Source organism: Suricata suricatta, chromosome 13, assembly GCF_006229205.1.
Source record: "Suricata suricatta isolate VVHF042 chromosome 13, meerkat_22Aug2017_6uvM2_HiC, whole genome shotgun sequence".
In the NCBI taxonomy this organism is placed as follows: Eukaryota; Metazoa; Chordata; class Mammalia; order Carnivora; family Herpestidae; genus Suricata; species Suricata suricatta.
In genome coordinates, this window is record NC_043712.1 from 66246358 (window position 1) to 66266346 (window position 19989).

Genomic DNA, 19989 nt, shown 5'->3' on the forward strand with positions numbered 1-19989 from the left:
ACCCACCTCTGGTCACCAAGTGGCCACAGTCATGTGCCCAACAACAACCACATATTTCCATGACAGCGTGATGCGGGGGCAAATGCAGACAATGAACAAACTTGGCAAACCCTCAATTTGGGGTGCGTGTGTGTGTGTGTGTGTATTTATGTATGAAAGTTGGAAGAATGGAAAGCAGTGGGGAGGTCATAACTCCTAAAGCTGTTCCTGAATCTGAAGTAAAATTTTCTGCACATCCTTGTGACATGAACGTTTCTCCCCTACCAATCCTCTCCCCACCAGTGATATCTTCCCCCAAGTCATCTTTCTTCACCAGAAACCAGTTCATTATATTAACACATCACTGCTGCCCCCACTGGAATGTTTTATAAACACTTACACAACGTAGGCCTTGTCCTTGTACCATGAACCCTCATCACACAAAAGGCCTGTAAGTCCCTACGTGAGCTGCAGTTTTGCCACCCTTTTCGTCTCTCCTACTGCTCTCCACACCCTTGCTCTGCTTTGACCACACAGGCCTCTGCTGCTCCTCCAACATGCAGAGCTAACCCTGGGCTCCATACCCTTGCATTTGCTGTTCCCTCTGCCTGGAATGCTGTTCCCTCAGATATCAGCATGCTCACACCCTCACTACCCTTGTCTCTTGGCTCAGATGTCATCCAACAGGGCTATCTTAACTACTTATAAATGGTGAATGTCTCACAATCCTCCTCTTACCCCATTCCCTTTATTCACAGCGTTCGTCACTATTTGTAGATTACATCCATAGTTCTTTCTGTCTTTCGTGTCTCCCTTCCATTAGAGTTGGAGCTCCACGAGGCAGAAACATTGTTCTGCTTAGTATTAAATTTCCAGTCCCTTAGAGTAGTCCTAGTCAAACACTCTTTTAAAATTTAAGTTATTTACTTAATATTTTTTTATTTCATGTTGTTAATTTGAGCCTTATCTTAAACAATATCATGAAACCAAGAGCATGATTCACTAGGTATATATTTTTTAATCAATAAGTAGCGAACTACCCAAATTAAAGATGTTAGCCCCTAAGTAGCTGCTAAAACCATCTCACTATCACTGATAATACATGTGCCCAGCTTCGTGAAACACAGTATCACCCGAAGGCAATGGATAGAAGAAGGAATACATGTTGGGCACATCCACTGGTCACACATACTTATGCGAAAGCAGTAAATTTGGCAAGGAAACAAGTGTTATTTATTCTTAATAATGTTTCTCAGCTTTGAAAAAATAATATTTCTAAGTTTCACAGCACAAAACACTCAAGGTGGTGTCATAAGGCCTGGGTCGGCCACAAACCAGCTACGTCCCCTTAAGGCAAGTGGCTTCAGCCCCCTGGGTCCAATATCCTCACATCTGTAATAAAGGCTTCGAATGATTCGTAAGCCCACTGCCAGTTCTCTGTCTTTATTCTACCGATCACCCCAAAGATGCAAGAGGGAATCCTAAAGCAATTAATGTTATTAATATTTAATATTTAATCATTGTGATAAAGAAAAGTAGAACAACTCCCACAATATCTTTGCGAAACAGAAAATAATATTTCTTAAATAAAATAGTATTTTTTATATAGTCATACTGTGACTATAAATCTTTTCTATACTCCCATGACCCTTCCCAACGTAGGCGGCCGGATACAAAATATCCAATGCCTCAAGGAAGGGTCATCCATGTAGAACTGAAATTAAAAGTTGAAATCTCTGGTCAAGGCCAGAAGGTTCTTCTTTCCCCCCATCCCCAGTGGAAGGCAGAATGTATAAGGAAAGATTGATTTTTAGAAACACCTTTCTGCAACCCTTAGAAATTAAGTAACAATTTCAGGAAAGGACCAGAGCTAGATACCACGCCCCTTAGGTTCAATTTTGGGGGGAGAGGATATTTGCTAGATGCTGAACTACTGCTCCACAAATTCCTTACCAGTTGCAAAGAAATATTTAAATTTACAAGGAAAAGATGTGGTGGTCACCTTCTTTGAAAAGTAATCCAACTTACACTAATAGTGTGACAACCTGACATGATGTGCTTCTTTTTTTTTTCTTTAACATTTATTTATTATTGAGAAACAGAGAGACAGAGCATGAGTATGGAAGGAGCAGAGAGAGGGGGAGACACAGAATCCAAAGCAGGCTCCAGGCTCTGAGCTGTCAGCACAGAGTCCGATGCAGGGTTTGAACCCATGAACGATGAGATCATGACTTGAGCCGAAGTCAGATGCTCAACCGACTGAGCCACCCAGGCACTTCTGACATGATGTGCTTCTAAATGAGATAAAACATAAAATGCACAGCATCTCTGTGATGGCTGTCTTCCCAAAAACGTTTCATTTAAACCTAATCGAGCCTTTAGAAATAAGTTCCAAGTCAAAGAAATATAGGGGATAAATGACAAGTTTAAGAATCCCACAAGAGTGGCATCTGGGTGGCTCAGTTGGTTAAGTGTCTGACTTCAGCTCAGGTCATGATCTCACAGTTAGTAGGTTCAAGCCCCACATCAGGCTCTGTGCTGCCAGCTCAGAGCCTGGAGCCTGTCTTCGGATTCTGTGTCTCCCTCTCTCCCTCTGTCTCTCCCTTGCTCACACTGTCTCTCTCTCAAAAAAAATTTTTTTTAAAAAAAGAATCCCACAAGAAAAAAAAATCAGTTATACCGCCAGAATGCGGGACAACTGGCTGGTCCTTTCAAAATGTCAATGTCAGGAGGAAAAAAAAATGGAGGTAGCATTCTAGATTGAAAGGGCTACAACAGCACAATCAATGAATGCAATGTGTGAGCTCTTTGTTGATCTCAGTTTAAAATAAAAGCTGTAAAAGGCACTGTTGAATAACCAGGAGAATCTGAAGATGGACTAAGAATAATCCGTTATTACAAAGTTGTGCTAACTTTCTTTGGTGCTGGATACTGGTATCAGGGTTGTGCTTTAGGAGCTACTGTGTCCTTAGTTTTCAGATAAACGTGCTGGAGAGTTTAGGTGTGAAGTGACATGAATGGGCAACTTATTTTCAAATTGCAAAACATTAAGCAGAGGCTGAACCTTAGTGTTGTGTATACAGATGTCCATTGTGATACTCCAATTTTCTTCTTGTTGAAAATTTCATCATATAAAGTGGAAGAGAAAAAACAAGATCCATATAAATGGCAAAAATGATTTGGAAGAAGATGAATCTGGAAGGACATTTTTGTATTCTTTCTATCCCTGTAGGAAAGAAGAGGGTCAGAAGGGAGGCCAGCAAGTTGGCTGCAGATCAGAGGAGCCTAGGAAAATACAGGGGTTGGGGAACCACAGGACCTGTAATCAAGGTTAGACATTCAAAAACTGAAGCAGTCTGGGGTGCCTGGGTTGCTCAGTCATTTAAGCATCCAGCTCTTGGTTTCGGCTCAGATCATGATCTCACAGTTCATGGTTCACATGAACTTGCATCTGCACTGACCGCACAGAGCCTGCTTGGGATTCTCTCTCTCCCTCTCTCTCTTCCCCTCCCCTACTCATGCACACATGCAGTCTCTCACTCTCTCTTAAAATAAACAAATAAACTTAAAAAAAATTGAAGAAGCCTGAGCCCATCTTTCTGGGAAGACCCACAAAGGTGTCCAGGAAGCCTGACCAATCCCAAGACCTTAATGGCACGAGAGTAACAAATTAGGGAGACCACAATGTGTCTAGGCAGAGAGAGCCCAGGGGCCAGTTTCATAGCATTTCCTGGTCCCAATGTCTCAAGGATGCCCCTACAGAGAGGTGTGCAAAGATGACAGAATCTAGTTAGGAATACAAGATGGCACATCTGTGACTTGTCTGAACTGGTAGCTGAGGGCACGTGGGAAGGTGGGCAACACAGCCACTGCCAACACGGAGAAGAAATGACCCGTGACCACAGATACACCCCCTCCCACACAGCGGCACATCATAACCCCTGAGGATTTAATCCTACATGATCCCACATCATCTGCACCATCATCCAGAAACTGAAATGCAACCTGAGGAAATGGAAAGGAGAAGCCGGTGTGAGAGACTCTGACTTGACAGAACAAGCATTGAATTTTCTGTGATTGCCCATAACCATCTGAGACTGCCATGGAGACATCACATTTCTTACATTCCTAATAAGAAGATTGTGTTTCCACGGTGGAGGGGAAAACAGGACTATCTCACTATCTCATTATGCACCAAAATAATAAAAGATATCACCAGAAGTACATGACAGACTCTTCTAGTGAGCATGTGATTGTTTTCACTGGTTTTGTAACAGGATGGTAGACATTGAACCTGGAGGGGACCCTCAGATGCCTTTCAGTCCTGTACTGTTATTTCTGATCTTCACCCAATTTCCTTTTAGGGATAATCCAGGAAGTAAGTGTGAGAAAGGCTCAGTTGGGTGACTGACTCTCCTTGGGTCTCGCTAGGATAACTAACATGGTCAACCATGACTGTAAATAGAAACACCACCTCATTCCCAGCATTCTCTGCTCCCACACCACCTTACTCCTGAACTCACAACCCCCCTTCCTGCCTTCACTACTCTGGGTGGAGAAGACTTGTCTGCTTTCAATTCAGGGTATTAGCTTCTTAGTACTAACGGCTTAAACAGTTGGAATGAAGACCTCTCTCGCTCTCTTCTTCTTTTTCCCTTCTTCCCTCTCTCTCATTCTCTCTATCCTCGGACCTCTAAAGCTCAGACAATCACAGAAGAAGCCAATGACTTCTACTTTTCCTGATACCCTGATGAAAAATCACGATCTCCCACTGCCATCGGTCTGCTCAAGGCTTGGCTTCTCTCACAGGAAATTCAGGGTCTTGGTTTATGGATATAACAATATGGATGGCAATCGACAGTGTAAGGAAGAATTTCAATTCTCCAATATTCCTCTTTTCATCTCTAGCAGGCTGTAAACACATCAAAAGCTAAAGCCTACTTTGGGGGCACCTGGCTCGCTCAGTGGAAAGAGCATGTGATTCTCCATCTTGGGCTTATGAGTTCGAGCCCCACGTTGGGTGTAGAGATTGCTTACAAATAAAGTCTTAAAAAATATATTAGAGCCTATTTTTGTTGAAAGAAATCATTTTCATCGTTGTAATCTCCTCCATGCAAGAGGGAAGCACATTTGAACAGGAGGCTCTGTGAGCTCTAGGGGAGGGGGGTTCTTCCCACCCCTGGCTTCCCTTCCTGCCCTTCCCTAGGGTAAGTGCCTCAAAAAAACAAAAACAAAAACAAAACAAAAGCCTAGTAAAACATACATACTCAATCTATCAATGAATAAGACTTCTCATAAACCTCAAAACACCTTAAACAAGGGTATAGTTCAACAAAAAACAAAATTAAGAATTTGCAATAATTCATACCTAGTCTTTAAAGAATGACATAAACATGTTTCAGCATCTTTACATTCATAATGCCTGTCCATAAGCTACAGACATATTATAATTACAATTTTTTCTATGAACTCAACTAATAAATAAGCCTGAAAACACTAATACACCCTGTCTACATACGGCACATTTTTCTGCAATTCAGACTCAACGTAAACTCAGACAGGACTCTCTGAATGATCTTTTCCTTCATGATGTATTACTATACCATAAGTCTGAAAAATAACTACCTTTTATGGAATTAGTTCAATGAGCCAGTATGAAACTAAGCACTAATTTAATTCTTATAATCACCTGAGAGATGGGATTATTTCCTCATTTTACCAAAAGAGAAATCTAAGATTTAGAGAATTTAATCACCCCCCAACGTTATGGTTAGCAGGTAGATCTGGGATTCGAACCCAAGCCTGTCTGATTCATGAGTCTCTAACAGTATATTCCTCTATGCTCCTAGGTTTGAAGACTGAAGAGTTAGCAACTTACAAACATGAAGGATGTGCAGAATTCGAACAGACTGCTTTCCAAAGTGCCACGGGACAATTCTGCTGATTTAGAGCTAAATTTATTCCCAGAGTCATTCAGTCTCTTTGCCCAAAATAAAGGAAGATACAATCGAAGCATATGTTAGAATTTAAGCCAAGCTATTATCTGTCCTCTTCGTAAATTCTGAAAAGCTTGTCCACCAAAAGCAGATGCTAGGAATCAGGAGGAACAAAACCAAAAGAGAGGGGAGGAATGTAAAATTAGGGAGCACAGAGATGTGGAAGGACAAAATGAAAGGCAGAAGAAAAAAGGAAAGGTTAAAAAAAGAGCAGTGGGCGTGGAGCGGAGAAGAAGAACACCCCAGATATCCAGATGTGGGAAGTCCTTTCGAAAGTATGTCATGATCTGTGTGAGGAGGTCAAAGTGAGCTCACCACAGAGTTTACTGAAACCAAAGAAAGGGGAACAATTTTTCCTGACTTTTAAGTACCAAATCTAGTTTCTTAAGGGATCTTTTATCGTTTAGTGAAACACTAGGAGTGTGGAAGTTCCGTAAATGATACTGGCGCACTTTTGATATTCCAGGAAAGATATTCCTCACAGTGAGCTGGGGGAAGGGGGGACACCTTGAATTTAAAAATTTCAAGGTCAGGGCATTTGCAAGGCTAAGGGGAGAACAGCTGGTGCTTCCTGTTTCCTGATGGACCCAGTTCCTGAAAGTTCTACACCCAGGTTCAATCTGCTGCAAAGAATAGGCATCTATTTCTCACAGAGACACAACCCAAATGTTGACTCTAAAAGGAGGAGAGATTGGAGAGCAGATCTTCTCCTCACAAACGTAAGGGGAAAGTTTTGTATAACATGCTCCAAATGACAGAAAAGGAACACTTGAGCTAATTCTTTTTCCCAGTAAGTTTGCAATCTGTCAAATTACCCACAACTCTTTCCACTGGATGTCTTTTATGAAATATCTGAAAATTATTATTATGGTAAACAAAGTTTGTTCTCTGCTAAGAGACCATGATAAGATACCTTGAGTTCAATCTGAAGCAGGGGTTCAGGCAGGGGTTCAGGAGGAAGGCAGTAGGTTCCTGTGGAAATCTGCATTCTCTGATACTATTTGGTGAAGCTAACACTCCCATAAATAATATGAGAACCAACAAAGCTCATTACTTACTTTCCCAAAGAGTTAAATGCTAAGTTTTCCAAGGTTTCTTTTGGTTTTATTAGGGGCTTTCTGATTCCCGAAAGTTAAAATAATATTCTTGGTCTGTCTGAAACTATCACACTAAAATTTGTTCAACTATCTTTATTCTATAGATCTCTGGGGGTGGGGACAGAGTACTTGACACCAACTTGAAAAAAAAAGAATTTCAAAAATATTAAAGAGCTAAGTTCACACGCACATACGTGCATGCACACACACACAGAGTAAAACTAACAAAAGAAATATGAAGAAGTGTGTTTAGAACCTTAGAGAGGAGAAGGCTTCCTAAGCAAGAAGTGAATCTTAAATGAAAAAGATGGGCACATTTGCCTCTAGAAAAAGGTAAATCTTTTGTTTACCAATAGACACTATTTCTTAGAGAGAGAGAGAGAGAGAATGAGCAGGGGAGGGGCAGAGAGACAGAAAGAGAGGATCCCAAGAGCCTGATGGAGGGCTCACTCATGAACCGTGAGATCATGACCTGAGCCAAAGTCAGATGCTTAACTGACTGAGCCATTCAGGTACCCCTACCGAAAGACACAATTAAAAAAAGGTAAAAACTAAAAAAAGCAATAGAGCAACCTATATAACCAATAAACAATGAATATATATAATTTATAAGGTAAGTCAGTAAATCAATGGGCAAAATAAACATTATCTTCTCATTGGTAACCTGATAAAGATGTTTTACCTTGGGGCACCTGGGTGATTCAGTCGGTTGAGCATCAGACTTCGGCTCAGGTCATGATCTCACGGTCCATGAGTTCAAGCCCTGAGTCAGGCTCTGGGTTGACAGCTTAGAGCCTGGAGCCTGCATCAGATTCTGTGTCTCCCTCTCTCTCTGCTCCTCCCTCCCCTCACTTTCTGTCCCTCTCTCCCCAAGAAATAAACATTAATTTAAAATGTTTAAAAAATTAAAAATAAATAAATATGTTTTACCTTGTTACTCATCAGACTATCACTTTAACTGAATTGGCAAAAATATAAAAGATTGATAATCTCTGATATAGATGAAAATATAAACAAAGGATACCCTCTTCTACTACTTGTGAGAGTATATAAACTGACAAAGCATTTATGCAAGATAATCTATCAATATTTAAAATGCACATAACTTTTCTCTCAGCAATCCATTCCAAATATCTATCTTTATATGTAAGGTATTATTTGAAATACTTTCCTAGAAACGTGGTATAAACAAAAACTTTAAAACATCACAACATAAACATTAAAAGAAGACCATAGGGGCACCCTGGGTGGCTCAGTCAGTTAGGCATCCGAGTCTTGATTTCAGCTCCAGTCATGATCTCATGGTTCATGAGTTCGTGCCCCATGTCAGGCTCTGTGCTGACAGCATGGAGCCTGCTTGGGATTCTCTCTCTTTCTCCCTCTCTCTCTCTCTCTCTCTCCCCCCCCCCCGCCCCGTCTCTCTGCCCCTTCCGCTCTCTCTCTTGCCCTCTCTCAAAATAAATGTTAAGCAAAAAAGGAGACAATAAATCACAATTGGTCAGTAATAATAATCATAACAATTACTTAATGCCAGGAACTTTCCTGAATGCAAATATACCTACACTCAGTGTGTCTCACAACAGCCCTATGAGGTGGGTATGCAGGATGCCCCATTCCGAATGGAAATACTGAGGCCAGGGAGGATGAGAAAGTTATTCAAAGCCACACAGCTTACACCTGGCCGAGACAGGTTTCAGACGCAAGGAGCCTGGTGGCAGACTACTGGGAAAGACTATGCAGTAAATGCAAGAGATGCCCAGGAACTGATACAGAAAGAACCACAAGGTAAACTGTTACCTTAAATCAGCTGCAGCCTGGGTTCCGGATTACAGGTCCTTTATGGAACCAAAAGTGAGTCTGTCTGATTATCTACCTAATAAATGAAGCCACGGATTTTATTCTTTACATAATATGTGCATTCTGGATGATTAAAGAAGGATCTACCTGGCAGTGGAAAGGGGAGTGAGAGAGGAGGGTCATGTGAGACCCCACTTTTGGCTGCTCATATTTCCAAACTGCTTGAAACGGTGACAAACAAGAATGCCTTCATGTGTTATTGTTATAATTTTTTAAAGTTATTTGTCTTTAAAAAAAAAAACAGTGTGGGTGCATATGGAAAACAGTTTGTCCTTCCAGATGTTTCTACAACTGTGTTTCTGGCTTTTGAACACATTTTTCCTTCTTTTAAAAGTGGATCCAAATATCTGTTCAAATCAACCTCCTCAACTTTCTAGAACTGCTTTCAGTTCATAGAAAGGCTTTAACCTTCACCTTCTCTAGTTTCGGCCTCACTATATGTTTATGACTATGGTTAAATAACCCAGTTTTGGGGTTGCTATCCAAAGACCTTTAGAAGGTGATGTACAAGAGGAGAAGCTGCGGACCTTGATGCTGGAGGGAAGAGAGCCTGGCTCTGCATGCTCAAGGCGTGCAGGTCTTTGGCCAGTTGGGACTGGAAAATATCTGCAGCTCCCACGGGAGACAATGAGGGCATGTGCGCAGTTTACGTGCAAGGACAGGGGGCTGCGGCCGGAATCTGCAGGCTATCAGCCCTGATGAGAGAAAAGGCTTCCTATCCCAGTTCCTCCTGTGGGAGCTCTTCGGGTCCCTGGGATATATTTTCTCAGGCAGGACGAAGGAGGCACCAGCACTCGGGGCACAAACCGCGATGTGGACATCCTTTGGGGAATGCAAGGAACACAGAGCTGAAGGTCACAGCGATTCCACGCCAGGGTAGAAGTGTGAAGGCCGCCCCACCCTCTGGCTCTCCTTCTTTTTCCAGGCCTGCACACCATCAATGCCACCAGGCCGGGAGTCCAAAGCGGCGTGCTCTTGGAAGGCCTGGCAGCCCTTGTGGCCCCCCCATCCTTCCGTTCCCTCGTCCTGCACACTTTCCACATCTTTGGTGGAGAAAGGAAGCCAGGAAGCAACGTGAGAATTGGGCACTAGCCTCGGTCACAACACAAGCGCGCGGAGGCCTGATTGCCTGTTCCTTTGGCAATACGGGGGCTCTGGAAAAGTCCTGGAGCCCTGCTTCAGTGGAAACTGAAATCGAAATAAATCAGAGGCAGCCTGCAGAGAAAAGGGCTAAAATTGTGCATTTATGCCTAAGGGTATGTATACAGATATAGACGTAGATCCGCGTTCAGCGCACGTATAAATAATCCCCACGCAGATCACCAAGTGCTAACAGAAGACCATAATTCAGGGCTTCTGCGATTATGGAATCCGGCTATTCAACCAAAAAGCAATCGGGTGGTGTAAAGATACAAAAATGAGCACGGAAAAACACACGGGGGTAAATTCTACCTCCTGACATTTTTGACAAAGGGCCAGGAGTCTATTGGACACTGGCAACAAGAAGCTTAAACTATATTAAGCATCAATGAAAGATGAATTCTAGGGGAGCGTGGAGACAGGGGCCACCGGCAGGCACTGCCAGGTTCAAAGCTGGACAGAGACACACATGCCGAGGCCATATATTCAAAGGCAAAGAGGCAGAAATTGAAGATGCTCGTCTGCAAAGGAAAATCGAAGTGAACCCCCTGCACTTAAACAACAGTAATTGTTTAAAAGGAAGTGTAAAGGGGCACCTGGGTGGCTCAGTGGATTAAGTGTCTGACTCCTGACTTCGGCTCAGGTCATGATCTCACTGTTCATGAGTTTAAGCCCTACATAGGGCTCTGTGTTGATAGCAGGGAACCTGATTGGGATTATCTCTGCCTCTCTCTGCCCCTCCTCTGCCCACTCTATTTCTCTCTCTCTCTCTCTCAAAATAAATGAACTTTTAAAAAAAACAGTGTGTAAAAACCTCCAAAGCCCAAAAAACCTAGCAAAGTGACCACCTGTCTAGGGCCATTACTTATGTGGAATCATCGAAGATAGGGAGAGGTGGAGAAGGAGGGACTTTGACCCCTTAAAAACTTAGAAAAGTGCTGAGATCTCTCTTTAACTAACCATTCACATATGAGAGGTCCTCCAAATAATAACTTTTCCAATTACCAAACTAAAATGAATGAAGTTAAAAATTCTCTGCAATCATTCATTCAGTCAATTAATACTTATTGAGGGCCAGTTTGGATGATGGACAAGACCACTACTGCCCTGTCTCCATGAAGCTCACAGTTAGAACTCCCTGGGCAAGACAGCCCCATCAGCCTTTGGTGGCAGCGAATTGACAGAACAGAGACTAAACCCTAGGAAGCTTCCAGTCACATAAACTCGCCTCCAGAGAACAGACCACCACTCACTGGTTACATTCTAAAATCTAGATTTAACTCCCACGTTTGTTACGTAGAGATCACCTTCCATGGAAGTAATGCCACCAATAACGTTTGGGGCCTCAGGTCAGTCCACAGAGCTTGAGTTTCCCTGTATTCAGCTGCAGTATGATTTGAAGGGGTTTCTGGTTACCTCGGGGTCCTTCCAATCAACAGGCTTCCACTGTGGTGGTTTATGATCTGGACACTGCGACAGTGATTGAAACAGTCGACACTGGGGCCTGAGGTTCGCGATGCCGGGATGTAAATGCCTCGTGGGTGGGCTGGCTGCCACCCTGTGCTCTCAATCTGTCTCCAAGACAAGGGAATTGGAACAGAGGTAGACTCTCCCCAAGGTGCTTAGGGGGCACCAATTACACTTGGAAGAGCTTATTCGCACGTCACACGGAACAGAGCCATTGGCTCTAGCCAAGGCTACGCGCATTCACGTCATTGTTACTGAGAAATCACCACTCACAAATTTCCTGGTTATTTCAGGAGGTATAATCGTGGTTTTACATATTCTTCCCTTTTCAAGGCACACGATTTTTCAGCTGTGATCCCAGCTCTAACAGCATTTAAAGTGCATTCACTTCTATTAATGTTTAAATATCACTTTTCATGCAGTTCCATTGGCCCTCATCTCCCCTTCTGGACCCCCCAAAATTATCAGCTCAGAATCTGACTAGTAAAACAATAACTTCAGGTCAGGTCCTTTGTGTTCAAACCCTGGCACAGACAGATGAGAAGCTAAAAATAGAAAAAGAAGCTATTCTAAATAAGACCATGAGTCCCCAAGACACTTTCTCTTTAAAACAATTTTATTTATGTTTGGAAATAAGGGAATGAAACCTATGACATCACAGCTACTGCCTGAAGGAAGTCATTTATTGGCTCTGGGACAAGGTTCAGCAAGATCTTTCTTACAATTTATTAGGGATACCCTTAGGTTATACACGTTCGGGAAATGTAGGTGCTTTGGCGGTCATCATCCCAAATTATCCAAATAAAAATACTGTTTTGGTCTTCGTGCTAGAGTGTCTACATGAAATACAATCTTCTCTGAATCAGATGTCTACCTTTAACTCTGCTCTGTCACTGTGCTACAGAGTATGCAGACGTTTACAGCTCATTGTGTCCACTGTTTTCCTCCCACAGAGCCAAAATGGGGTGCATCGGACATACTGTCCCTAGGGTTTCCAACGTTTCCATGCAGCTTCCCGTAGAACCTAGACAAACTTTCTCTCTGAAGAGCCCATGAGATGAAAGATCTCAAACTAAGCCCTCACGATGGGGAAGTATGGCGCTCGTATCTGACTCTCCAGTAAAACCCCTGCTTGGGGACATCAGTTCCAAGTGCCTCTAAGGAAACAAAGCACCTGGTCAGAATGAGGTAAACAGAATGCTGTGGTGGCTGGCTGACATTGGAGAACAGCAGCTTAGCCTGCACCTAGGCTCCAGCTGAACACAAAGACCCAGAAAGGTCTGCAAAGCAATGCCCCTCCCCCACCTTGTCCCGCAGAAGTGTAAGCCCACGTTGATCCCCTAGAATGGTGATTCCCCAGGAATGCTTGGGCTGCAGGAGTACCAGCATCCCCTGGGAACTGTTAGAAATGCCAAGTGTGCGACCCATCTCAGACCTAGTAAATCAGAAACTCTTGGGGTGGCCTGCAAATCTGTGTTTACACAAGCCTTCTAGGACTTGTGGATACAAAGTCAAGTTTGTAGGAGCACCTGGGTGGCTCAGGTGATTAAGCATCTGACTCTTGGTCTCAGCTCAGGTCAGGATCTCAGGGTTCCTGAGTTCTCCTCTGTGCTGACAGCATGGAGCCTGCCTGGGATTCTCTCTCCCCCTGCACCCACCTGCACCCATACATGTGCATGCATGTTCTCTCTCTCTCTCAAAATAAATAAATGAACATTTTTTTAAACCACAAATCTTAAAAAAAAAAAAAAAGATCAAGTTTGTCAACCACCATTTACAGGACTAATTAAACTCACTGTAGTATGGTCCCTCTTCCAGGCCTTGTTTATAATTAGAGAATGAGAGATCTTCCCTCCTCCAAAAGAAATATCAAGAATCAGCAGGTAAAGGAAAGTCAGGAGGAGATTTAGGGGCTTTTCGAGGCCCAATTTACCACTACTCCTCCCTGTTCATTTCAGCTTTAGGGATTTTGCTCATGAGCACCAACAGAGGGAGAGGAGCGAATGTCAGAAATGGTTCCGCTCCACCCCAGAGCCTCGTGTGTGCTGGACGGCCTATTGCTACATAAACATCACTTCCAAGTAAATAAGCGACATGAATAGTGATTGTAATGAACCACACCAATCAAGAAAACCCACCCCATGTGTCCAACACAACTAAGCCACTGCTAAACCTTCACAGCTTTCCCGAGCTAGTGGCTATTTGTAAGAGACCACACAAAATTCAACAATAACGTATTAGCCAATAGATTAAGTTTAAATTTCAGAGCAAATCACTGATACTATTTATACTATTTGGTTATTTATATCACAAGAACTTTTAAACAAGTTTTCCCCCTAAAATGAATTTTCAATCGTCTGAAAGCAACCCATGGTCTATTCTTGGGCAACAGAGCCACCAATTTTTTAATCGAGCACTAGGAATCTTTCCATTAAAAAAAACCACACTCATTCACAAAGCTTCAGGGTACAGGGTTATTCTGATTTTGCTTCCCAACACAGTTCAAATCTCAGAAGATGAGACTTTATAAAAGCGGCAGTGACAACAAAAGCATACCACGGAAGGTCTGGAAGTCAACCACAGAGCAGAAAGGAACTTTCTGCACAAATTACACGTGTTCGTACCTAGCCTACGGCCAGCAAGCCTCACCTGCCTTGCTGAAGCCAAAGGAAAACGCAGGCACTGTTCACCTATGCTGTTATTAGTCACTTGATACTCAGGAAGCCAGTTCTGTGTCTTCAGGGACAATTGTCCTCATTGGGAAGTGGGTACTGCTGCGTAATCAACATTATTTTGCTCTGCCTTGATTTGTAGTATCATATCTTCATTGCTATTTTTTCAGCCTTAAAACCTAGTCATCGTAAATCTAGCTGCTTCTCTCTTTGGTGGTAATTAGCATTAGTCATAAGCCAAAAATGATTCCACATAAGAAATAAAATAAACACAACCCTTCTTACCTTTCATGCCAAACTTGGAGTGTCTTGCCAGCTTCAGCAGAAACAGCATCACCAGCAGACAAAATCCCACCACAGAGGCAATTACCACCACAGCATAGACCTAGAGCAAAGGAAGAGAGGGCGGTCATGACCTTGCTCATTAGATCCTTACATCCAGATGATGGTGATAATGACGGTGACAGTTCATATTCGCTACTTGTCCTTCCAGAGACTTTGTGTGTATCAACTTCCTTATTCCTCAACAACCTTCCAATGAAATATGTAGGTGTTATTATTACCCTTACTGTACAAACGAAAACACAGAAGTTAAAGCTAATAAAAATATCAGTGTAATTGATATTACAGAGACATACAGGTCTGTTACTCTCTCCCCGGTGACCTATCCTCCCACCTACTTATCTGAAGAGAAAAGAGAGAGTATATGAAACTTGAATGACAAAATACTGTTATTTCTGAAGCTGACAAAAGATGCAGTGGGGTTCATTTTGCTATGCTCTCTACCATTGTGCATGTCAGAAAGATTTTTTTTTTTTAAGTTGGCTGTTGTGGCTCTTAGAAATCAGAGTCCCCTGGCACAGTGAGTAGGCCCAGAAGGGAGCAGGAGGGGTCCCTGCTGGTGAGTTCATTTGTGAAAGCTCGTTAAGTTGTAGACTCATGATTTGTACACATTTGCGCGTGTACAATAGAGGTCAATACAAGGGTTTTTTTTTTTTAAGCCTAAAAATGTAATTGCAACAAGTAGATTATACAAGTAGAGAGAGTAGATGCTGGGCTATGTGAATCCTGCCACCACCCAGAGCAAGATCCCAGAGGCACACATGTGTAATGCAAATGAAGTACATACTAACATTTGAGAAACCAAGAATGAAGCAGAACAATGCATCTCCTTCCAACCCTGCTGCTCACCCCAGAATTCTGCTCCCAAGAAAAGTGTGACTTTCCAAACCAAGGTGTCCAATTTTTGCTGTAAAGGGTCAGGCCGTAAATGCTTTAGGCTTTGGGGGACATGCAGTCTCTTTGGCAACCTCTCAACTCTGCTGGTGTTGAGTTACTTACATACACAACATGTAAGCAAACGGGCATGACTGGGTGCCAATAAAACTTTATTTACAAAAACAGATGGCTGTAATTTGCAGACTCCTATTGTAACTTGTCTTGGATGTCCATGCTTAATTAACTGCTTAAGCTTCTTTGTTTCATTTAATCTGCATAATAATCCTTAAGAGAGATATTATTATCTCCATCAGTGATCATCATTAATGCTGTTTACCAAACATTTCTGTTTCTCCCTGTGTTTCTCTTTGTAGGATTCCCTTCCTGGCTTCCTCATGGTAAGGTGGGTGCATGTGACCAGTTCTGGCCAGTGAGGTAAGACTTACATCCCTGCCAGTGGAGGATTTCACTGCTACTGTGAGATCTTAGATGGAGGCAGTGCTTCTCAACCGGAGATAACGCTGAGCCCAGGGGACATCAGTCAATTTGGGATTGTCACAACTGGGGGAGGGTGCTACTAGCATCTAGTGGGTCAAGACCCAGGATGCTACTAAACATCTCATAATGCCTCACAGCCCCCCCCACAACAAAGAGCTATTCATCCATAATAATAACATCCTAGTGCCAAGGCTGAGAACCCTGCTCTCATTCCTTCTTTCTCAGGGTCTTAATTAATGCTTAATATTCAAAAGTGGATGCCTGCCCACCTACTCCTAGAATGAGCACAAGACTGACAGAACTCCCAGTCAATACAAATAATGAAGCCAGAAATAAACCTTTGCTGTTTTTAGCCACTAAAATTTGGGGATGTTTGTTACTGCATAGCTTATGCTGACTGATGTACTCATCTCAGAGTGAGAGGCAGTACAGAGTAGAGATTAGGAACATGAGTTCCTCATGAGTTTGAACACCACTTATTAGGTGTTTGACCTCAGGATTACTTAATCTTTCAGCATCTCAGACTCCTCTTGTGTGAAACAGGAACTATAATCACTCTCCATAGCAGGTTCTTTAAATCCTCAGTGAGTTCATGCACATAATGGGTTTGGAACAGAGTCTACCACAATAGATAAGAAATTAATTTGGCTATGATGATGATAAAACAGATTTATAAAAAATTACATATGCCACCCAAGAGCACCCCTTTCAAACTGAAGTCTGTCCAGGTATAAAACCTGTGATTTATTCATGATTTATTCTTTATACTATTTATGCAAAACACATGGCTGAGAGGGAAGGCAGGATAATAAAAACACATGGCTAACCCTCCCACGACACTTGATCTTATGTCAGATGGAGACAACATTAAAGAAGGCACAAAACACAGGGAAGGGTACATGCCCAGTGTGTGGTCAGAATGGAACAAAGGTGTGAGCACACCTTCCTTGGGCACTGCAGTTGTGAGTGACTCTCCCACAGGACATCTCTGCAAATGTCCGTGTGCAGACGTAACTCTGTCTCTGCAGCCTAACGTACAAATAGAATAGCTGTGATTCTTTAATTATGGATCAACTTGTTCTAAGACTATTTCCCTCAAACATATCTAATGATCTGGGGTGTTTTTTATATGTTCATTTTATTTTTGAGAAAGAGAGCATGAGCTGGGGAGGGGCAGAGGGAGAGGGGACAGGGGATCTGAAGGTCTGAAGGCCCCCTTCCCCCCCCCACCCCCCCCCCCACTGACGGGAGCGAGTCCAACAAGGAGCTTGAAGTCCAGAATCATGAGCTCAGGACCTAAACCAAAGTCAGATGCTCAACCAACTGAGCCACCCAGGTGCCTTGGGGGGGTGTTTTTTCATCCTTATTTCCAGATATCATTTTCATGGGAAAGAGATGATAGTAGCTCTACATTTCTCTATCATGATTACATTTCAAACTTCTACAGATAGAAGTGGAATAACTGCATACACAGGTTCAAATCCTATTTTATAGATAAAAAAGTAGGGATGGGGAGTATTAGGGGACTTGCCCTAAGCCCCCCAGCCTCTCTGTAGGACCATAGACAATCTCTGAGCCACTTTGGAAAGTACAGGATTGGCATTCAGAAGGCTTGGTTCCTATGTTCATAGGACACTTTGCCTTTACCAGCCATGAGAGCTAACAGATGCTTCACTTCTGCAAGCCTCCACTTCCTCATTTGTATGTGGGGATAACAGTACTGCCCTGACTTCTCTATTTTGTTGTAGAGTATTTAAGTCAGCCTTAGAAATGGGAATGGGTTCTATAGTTGGGAATCCATTAACGATCTACTAGCAAATATTTAAGCCTATTGAAGCAACTCAAAATGCAAAGACTCCTTTAATAAACAAAGAATCGCATGACCATGAGAACTGTTTTCTCAAGAATGAATTGTTTGATAAATATAAAGTTTCGTGTACCATGAATGTGTTGGGGATGTGGGTGGTCTTGATGTGGGAGACAAGCAGAGGTGAACGTATCTGTTTGTTTAGTTGCCTATTGGTTGGTTGGCTGGTTAGTTGTTTGGTTGGTTGGTTTGTGGGCTGGTTATTGATTGGTTGGTTGGTTGATCGGTTAGTTGTTGTTTATCTGAGGATACCTCAAAGCATAGAACATAGAGCTGTTCTACTCAAAAAAATCCAACAAGGTTCATGACGAGAACTTGTTGGACCAGAAAGGAGAGTTGAGGCTGTCTTCCAAATGCTCTAACACCTTTAACTTTTCCATCAGTTCACTGACTGAATCTCTCCTAATCTAACAATCCTCCCTGTGGTCAGGGACTGTTCATGTATCAAATATCTGATCCACAGTTCATTTTTACATTTTCCTTAAATTCTATAAAGAATGTCCTTGCACCTCTCACACAGATTTCCAGGGACCTCAGGTGGAGCTGTAACGTACTGACTTTCAACAAAGATGATTTTCACTGATCTGACCTTCCAGCAGCCCTACTGTGCACAGTTCAACCATCACTGAGCTATGCCAACTAGGGGCTTAAATTTATCATTAGGTCTCAAAAGAGACAACTGAAGTTGACATGTAATTTTTAGTAACTGAGTTACATACACACCTGTGGGGTTAACACACACTCCCTGGATTCCTTATGTACACAAACCACTTTCTCAAACCAGGAAACATTAAGCGGTTTGATATGAGAATAAACTGAAGTGACTGCACAAACAGGAAGCAGAAAACATTCTGCAGCTGATTTACCATGGTATTTTTCCTTGGTATTTCAATGCAACGTGTCTCGTCATCTCTGGAAATGTGTGTGTGTGTGTGTGTGTGTGTGTGTGACTCCATGTACTATATACGCATATTTTGAGTCACAGCTGACATACATCTTTTACTAGCCTCCCGCACCCACAGCCAGGGCTCTAGTTTAAACACACATCACATCTCTTTAGGACCATTCCAGACCCTCACTAATCACACTGCCTCCAATCTCACTGTTTTGCAACCCATTCCACAGCATTTGCCAGGACTCTGATTGGTCTACAATTTTTATTATCTCCTAGGTGCCAGACATTATTCAAGGGACTCAGGACACAGCTGTGAAAAACCCTGACCAGGTTGCCTGGACTTAGAAACTCACTAGAGAATCTAGGGTAGGAGAAAAGACATTAAACAAGTAAACAATAAATAAGTAAGGGAATTACAGACAATAATAGTGCTCAGAAGAAAATGGAACATGGAAACAGCTGCCTGGTAGCTAATACCATGTGATGACCCCCGGGAAGTGCATGCCTTAGAGAGGGAACAGCAAATGTAAAGGGGGTGAGGCAAGAGTAAGCCTGGAGCATGTGGGAGATCGTTAAGAAAGACAGGGGTGAGAACAAGGGCAGGATGGGAGGTGAAGACAGAGACCGAGACAAGGCAAGATATGCAGGGCCTGTTTCCTTACACTTGCATTGGGAAGACTCTGAAAATGATAATAAACGTGATCTGATTTGTGCTCTTCACAGGTCATTCAGGCTGCTGTATGGAGAAAGGCCGGCCATAAGATGGGAGAGAAGGGATGGGTAGAGGCTGTGAAGGTCATCCAGGAACGAGCAACTGCAGTAAACTTCCTCCTTGAAGGGCCAGACACTAATAATGACTGTATTCCAATAAAACTTTATTTATGGACACTGGCATTTCAGTTTCATACAATGTTCACGTGTCATGAAATATCATTCATTCATTTTCAAGCCACGTAAAAACGTAAAACTATTCTTAGCCTGCTGATGTTACAAAAGCAGGTCCTGAGCCAGACTTGGCCCACTGGCCTTAACTTGCCAATCCCCCCGGGGTTGGCCTGGGTGGCAGTGGAGGTGGGAGATACGGATGGGTTTGAGTTCATTAGGAGGCAGAGCTCACGGCACTGGGGACTGGGTGCATGTGACAAGGGAGAAGAAAAATGAAGGAAGCTGCTGGCATTGGGTCTCAGCAGCTGACAGATAACTCCGCCGAGCCCCAGGGCTCAAGCTCGCCCCCTTCAGGCTCCTCCCTGCATGATAAATATAACCCCCTGGCTCTCTGTTTCAAAACCACATGACCTGGCAC

At 42.9% G+C, this 19989-nt stretch overlaps 1 protein-coding gene across 7 annotated transcripts in view; it reads right to left on the bottom strand.

Moving 5' to 3' along the window:
- The window catches only part of NTRK2 (neurotrophic receptor tyrosine kinase 2), a 337321-nt gene that overhangs the window by 246070 nt on the left and 71262 nt on the right, over positions 1 to 19989 (bottom strand). For all 7 annotated transcript variants that reach the window (XM_029919706.1, XM_029919707.1, XM_029919708.1 and 4 more), the window contains one exon: positions 14494 to 14593. In XM_029919706.1, the coding sequence (XP_029775566.1) occupies positions 14494 to 14593 (100 nt within the window). The remainder of the gene's footprint in view (positions 1 to 14493; positions 14594 to 19989) is intronic.